Here is a 6,201-nt window from a genome sequence, read left to right on the forward strand (position 1 = left end):
CCCTGGACCCCTTCCTACCTCCCCTGCTCTGCCCTTCTCTCTTCAATCTCCTCAGATGACTGCATGCCCTGCTAGGAGGGCACTTTGAAGATGAAACATGCTGAGTCCCCCTACAGCCCAGAGGTTGGCATCCTATACACAGAGGAGGGTGCGGGCCACTCCACCATTATTAAAGCACATTCTAAAGAGGTGCTGGACTCAACTAACCGCCCAAGCCCATAAAGCACAAATTGACCAAACTGCACAGCCAAGCCCTTCAGATCTGAGCATAAATAGGACTGGGGCACCTTGCAGAGCACATTGGAGTTTCCACAAGACTCCAGACCTCATCCCTGTACTCCACAACCGGAACCTCCAGAAGCACCATGACCTGCGGATCAGGATTCTGCGGACGCGCCTTCAGCTGCATCTCAGCCTGCGGGCCCCGGCCGGGCCGCTGCTGCATCACGGCCGCCCCCTACCGCGGCGTCTCCTGCTACCGCGGCCTCACCGGGGGCTTTGGCAGCCACAGCGTTTGCGGCGGCTTCCGCGCCGGCTCCTGCGGCCGCAGCTTCGGCTACCGCTCCGGCGGCGTGTGCGGGCCCAGCCCGCCCTGCATCACCACCGTATCGGTCAACGAGAGCCTCCTCACGCCCCTCAACCTGGAGATCGACCCCAATGCGCAGTGCGTGAAGCACGAGGAGAAGGAGCAGATCAAGTGCCTCAACAGCAGGTTCGCTGCCTTCATCGACAAGGTGGGTGTCCTTGATCACACCCTTCCTGAGCCTTCGGTTCCTGGGCTAGGCACTGAAGAGAGGAGGTGTGGTCCAGGGGAGCTCCCAGTCTGATGGAGGACACGGACACACACCCAGGGCACCCGTGGACCAAAGACATGAGTATATAGAGCAGAGGCTCCTGATTTGATAGTGTTGCTATCACATGCAACCTCCGTCCAGGCACGCAGGTCCCCACACAGAGAGACAAGGACAGGCTTGGAACTGGCATGCCAGAGCAAGAGGGCAGTCCATGCACGCAGGCACAAGAATGCACATAAGAAATGGGAAGGGGACCACAGGGCCATCCTATGGGTGGGTGTCCTGGACCGCAGCCTTCCTGTACCCAACCCACGCTCAGGACCTAGGCTGGGCACCGGGTCAGAGGCAAAATAGAGACCTCTGGCGGGCTCCAAACCACATGCCACCTGGACTCACCAAGCCTGGATAAGTCAACGTCCCTGAGAGCAGGGACTGACATTTCCCAACCCTGGCTCCCATCCCTAAATTGGAAACTCCAGACACAGATGACAGTCAGGAAAGCCAGAAGTCACCTTGTCTCCCACTGCCCCTCTCTGCCAAATCTCTGCTGAGCTACAGGCTTGGGAGCTTACCCTAAAGCAATCAGCCCCACCCCAAACTGGCTTTGGGACACCAGGAGCCATCTGACCCCCTCCTCATACCCTGAACGCAGGTGCGCTTCCTGGAGCAGCAGAACAAGCTGCTGGAGACCAAGTGGCAGTTCTACCAGAACCGCAGGTGCTGCGAGAGCAACCTGGAGCCCCTGTTTGAGGGCTACATCGAGACGCTGAGGAGGGAGGCCGAGTGCGCGGAGGCCGACAGCGGGAGGCTGGCCTCAGAGCTCAACCACGTGCAGGAAGTGATGGAGGGCTACAAGAAGAAGTGAGTGCGGCCGGGAGGATAGTCTCAAGAAAGGAAAGGGGATTAAGCCAAAGCAGGATAGATTCAGGTTAGACCACAAGAGGAACTTTCCAATAGGAAGAAGACAGTGACAGGAAGCCTGTGAGGACAAATGCTCTGGGAGTTCACACATTGGAGAGAGGGCAGCTGCTCCAGCTACCTCGTCCTTATGCGTTGGTTTCATTAATTCCTCAAACGTTTATTGACATCTACTCTGTTCCAGGTGCTATGCTAGGCCCTGAGGCGGGATGGGGAGGGCTGAGGGGGGCGCCAGAACTCGTATGGGCTTCCTGCCCCCCCCCCCAGGGAATTACAATCCAGAAACAGAAGGCCTACAAAAATGTGCACGGCACCCCCAGCCCCAGTCACCACCCACATCAGGAATGAGAGCCCCTGAAACTGGAAGAGCCCTGGGTGACAGGTTGGATGAGTGCCCAGAAGACAGGGATGGACAACACACTTTTTGATTCTTTGCCTACCTCCCAAAGATCCAGTTCCTGGGATGTGTTTGTCTGGGCCTTCATTCTCTTTTTTCTGTTCAAATCCCAGCCTATTAAAGTTCTAGCCACTGAACCTTGTGCCCTTTATCTCCAGATACGAAGAGGAGGTAGCACTAAGGGCCACGGCTGAGAATGAATTTGTGACCCTGAAGAAGGTGAGCGACCCCGGAATACTTGCCCCCCAGCTCAGAAAGCAGGGCAGAGGCAGGAGGGAGCGATCTGTAATTCAGAGAGGCTGAGCGACTTCCCCAGAATCACATAGAGCAGCCCCCCGACCCCCGCCACGCCCTAGTCCTCCCAGGGTGGCCCCCGCATCGGAGCACACCACCTGCTTCAAGCAGGGCACTCTCGTCTTCCGTCCGAGGTGACTCCCATCTGGCCGATGGCCTCCCACCTCCTCCTGCCCTGTGCCTGCCAGGGAGTGGGCGTTCCGAACTACTGTGAGTGAAAGAGCCCGTGAATGCTAGGGGGTGGCCACATCCTCAGGCCGCCAATAGCTGTGGAAGGCTGGCTGAACAGTCCTGTTGTTCCTCACCCCTTACACTTGATCTGCCACAAATGCCATCACATGGACCCCCTCCCACGTCCTTCCCACCATCTCCATAGGAGGAAGGCAGGGGTTACCATAAGGAAACTGAGGCGCAGAGGTCAAGGGTCTTGTCCCGAGTTGCCCTGGTTTGGAAGAGGCAGAATTGATCCCTGAGACTTCTTCTGACCACAGATCTAGATTTCTTTCCCTGAGGTGGGAAAGAGGGCTGGGGCATCATTAGAATGGACCCATTTTGCACCAGAGCTTAAGTTTCAGTGGTAGTGCAAGGTGTGGATTCTGGAGCAATCATCCAGTAGGTACCAGGGGAAGTGCCTGGAAACCTCACGGTCCCCTCCCTTACCCAAACCTGCTCCTGACCCTTCTAAGTGTATAAAGGATCCCACCAATGCCACGATACCGGGCATTAGGATGAACAGCTAAGGAGGGTCTCCAGGGAGTTTGCCCAGCCCGGCAGGTGCCCTCCCAGGTGGGGAGAGCTCTGTGTGGCCTTCCCAATGAGACACCGTGCCCCCTTCTCCCCTTCAGGATGTGGACTGCGCCTACCTCCGCAAGTCAGACCTGGAGGCCAACGCGGAGGCCCTGACTGAGGAGATCGACTTCCTGCGGCGCCTGTATGAGGAGGTGAGGGGCCGCGGGCCAGGCAGAAGACTGGCAGCCAGCCTGGAAGAGGGGGCTCCGGTCTAGGACTGGAGTTGGCCAGGGGTTTGGGCTGGGGCTGCAGTCCATGAGGCTGTCATGTGAGCAGGGGCTGGAGACCAGGGAAGGGCTGAGAAGATTGGGTCCACACTGTGGTGGGTGAGGCTGGGGTGTAAACAAGATCCTTCCATCCTCCCACCCCCCACCGTCTGCAGGAGATCCGCGTTCTCAATGCCCACATCTCAGACACCTCGGTCATCGTCAAGATGGACAACAGCCGGGACCTGAACATGGACTGCATTGTGGCCGAGATCAAGGCTCAGTACGACGACATCGCCAGCCGCAGCCGGGCTGAGGCTGAGTCTTGGTACCGCAGCAAGGTGAGGGGCATAGGACACCTGCCTCCTAGACTTGGCAGTGGCAGGGAAGCCAGGTATTTAATAACAGGGTGTCTTTTGTTTGGAAATTCTGACCCCTAAGATGGTAACAGAAGGGCAGACAGCTCTCAGGTTACAGTGGCTGGGCAGGGCTGCCACGTATGGTTGCACAGGCTGAGCACTATACAACCTACCAATCATCTGTGGTGTCTGAGTGGGTGGGAAACTGCATCTGGAGCCTCAGGAGCATCTCTGCTTCCCCCCAGTGTGAGGAGATGAAGGCCACAGTGATCCGGCACGGGGAGACCCTGCGCCGCACCAAGGAGGAGATCAACGAGCTCAACCGCATGATCCAGAGGCTGACCGCTGAGGTTGAGAATGCCAAGTGCCAGGTAAGGATCACCTGGGGCCTCTCCAGGGTAATACAGGCAGTGTGTGTCCTCAGTGGATCTCACCATTCATGCTCCAGCCCATTTGCATGACTAAAGTCCTTGGTTGTGGACCCTCGAGGGCACCTGGCTCATGATGGGAGAGGCCTGTTCTTGGGGTGTTCCCTGCTGGAGGAGGGGAGAGGCTGGACACATCCAGGAAATGGACAGAGAGACCCAGGACCATAACCCACCTTGTTCTCCTCTGGGCCCCCAGAACTCCAAGCTGGAGGCCGCAGTGACCCAGTCGGAGCAGCAGGGCGAGGCGGCTCTGAGCGATGCCCGCTGCAAGCTGGCGGAGCTGGAGGCCGCCCTGCAGAAGGCCAAGCAGGACATGGCTTGCCTGGTCAGGGAGTACCAGGAGGTGATGAACTCCAAGCTGGGCCTGGACATCGAGATCGCCACCTACAGGCGGCTGCTGGAGGGCGAAGAACAGAGGTGGGGCCCAACCCAGCCTGGCTCTGAGCTGCTTGTTCCTGCCCCCTTGAATAAACAGCACCCTTTCTCCTGGGTCAGGAAGGAGGACCAGGGATCTAGGACAGCCTCTCATTCATCACTTTGGGGGAGGGGGTGGCTTGGGAGGGCTGTTCTCTCAGACCCTCTGCTCCTACCCTGACCACTGTGGACCCCACCCCCAGGGATTTGGGGAGCTCTATCTGCAACTCTGGCCAAATCACTCATGTTGCCTTTTTCTTCTTCCCCCTCAGACTATGTGAAGGCGTTGGCGCAGTGAATGTCTGTGAGTAACACAGCCCCCGTGTGCATTTATTCCCTTCTAGAAGGAATGGCAGAATTTGGAGGGAGGGCTTCCACTGAAGGCTAAATGGGGCTGGCATCGCCGCAGGAGGGATTGGGGTCAGAGAGCAGGAAAGACGGCAGCTCTGGAACTAGATGGCCCTAGTGTTGCAAGTAAAGATTCTCCGGACTTTGAATACACGGAGCTCGGGGCCTGGGGAGGGGCGTCCTCGGGGAAGCTGATGATCCAACCCCCCCAAGAATTTTGACTGAGCCTTTGGGGTTCGCAGGTGTCAGCAGCTCCCGGGGCGGGGTCGTCTGCGGGGACCTCTGCGTGTCCGGGTCCCGGCCGGTGACCGGCAGCGTGTGCAGCGCCCCCTGCAGCGGGAACCTGGCCGTGAGCACGGGCATGTGCGCCCCCTGCGCGCCCTGCAACTCCGTCGCGTCTTGTGGCCTGGGCAGCGGCGGCGTGGGCTCCTGCGGCATCAGCTCCTGCGGCGTGGGCTCCTGCACTAGCAGCTGCCGCAGATGTTAGACCCCCGAGCTCAAGCCGCGGGCCTGGTGTCTCTCCCACCCAGCCTCCAGGTGGAGCAAGCTCTTGACTATTTCTCTGGCACTTTGAAAGGTCTGTCCCATTCCCAGCCTCTCACATCTGTGTGTGATCCCTTCCTCCTCGATTCTGCTGCCCGCGCTGGGAAAGGCTACCGCTAAAAAGAAGTCCCCTTGATGCCCATAGGAAGGGGGCTCAGGGGCCGGAGGGCCAGGATCAGGGCCCAACCTGCGCTGCCCTGGGTGATGGTCGTACCCCATCCCCTCACTATTCCCCTTCCATCTCTGCCGTGTTCATCTCTGTCTTGATCTGTGTTTCCAATAAATCAATGTAGCCAACTCTGAGCCTTGTCTGCGCCTCTGTAATCCACAAGGGTCCGGGTATGGGAGGGTCCCCAGAGTTACATGGAGCAGAAAAAGGTCTAGTCTGGGGTCTCCAGCACAGTCCTCTGTCCCTGGGCTCACAGCAGTTTCAGATTGAGCCAAGGGTTGTGCTAGGCCTCTACACAATGTAATTTTATGCAAACAACTGTAATGATCTTATCCACCATGATACATCTTGAAGATGAAGAAGCCAGAGATGCTCAGTAACTGGGCCAGTGCCCCACAAGTTTCAGTGTCTGCCTGGTGTCTGAACCTTGTATGCACCACTCGTGGTCTTTTCACTAACCCACAGTTGCCTCCCAGAAAACATCCTGTGCATATCTGTAAATTGATGGATAACAAAAATTAGATTCACCAGCCACTCAAAGC

The 6,201-nt window shown here is 57.9% G+C and overlaps 1 protein-coding gene across 2 annotated transcripts; it reads left to right on the forward strand.

Annotated features, from left to right (window-relative positions):
* The first annotated feature begins 365 nt into the window (after window positions 1-365).
* Window positions 366-5,434, forward strand: LOC113922342 (keratin, type II cuticular Hb1). Of its 2 annotated transcripts, XM_035729235.1 has the most exons (10): window positions 366-734; window positions 1,447-1,655; window positions 2,268-2,328; window positions 3,249-3,344; window positions 3,575-3,739; window positions 4,003-4,128; window positions 4,382-4,602; window positions 4,872-4,903; window positions 5,190-5,235; window positions 5,362-5,434. In XM_035729235.1, exons 1-10 carry the CDS (start codon window positions 366-368, stop codon window positions 5,432-5,434), a joined length of 1,398 nt encoding a protein of 465 aa, XP_035585128.1. The 2 variants fall into 2 exon arrangements, with proteins under 2 accessions (XP_035585128.1, XP_035585127.1); XM_035729234.1 differs by having other exon boundaries at window positions 5,190-5,434.
* Window positions 5,435-6,201: the final 767 nt, after the last annotated feature.

The sequence above is a fragment of the Zalophus californianus genome, chromosome 9, assembly GCF_009762305.2.
Source record: "Zalophus californianus isolate mZalCal1 chromosome 9, mZalCal1.pri.v2, whole genome shotgun sequence".
Taxonomy (NCBI): Eukaryota; Metazoa; Chordata; class Mammalia; order Carnivora; family Otariidae; genus Zalophus; species Zalophus californianus.

What these genes read in the sequence shown, in the direction of transcription:
- LOC113922342 (XM_035729234.1), top strand. Translation starts at nt 366, where the DNA reads ATGACCTGCGGATCAGGATTCTGCGGACGCGCCTTCAGCTGCATCTCA. An exon ending in TGCGGCGCCTGTATGAGGAG is followed by an intron (nt 3,345 to 3,574) that starts GTGAGGGGCCGC and finishes CACCGTCTGCAG; the next exon opens with GAGATCCGCGTTCTCAATGC. An exon ending in CGTTGGCGCAGTGAATGTCT is followed by an intron (nt 4,904 to 5,189) that starts GTGAGTAACACA and finishes TGGGGTTCGCAG; the next exon opens with GTGTCAGCAGCTCCCGGGGC.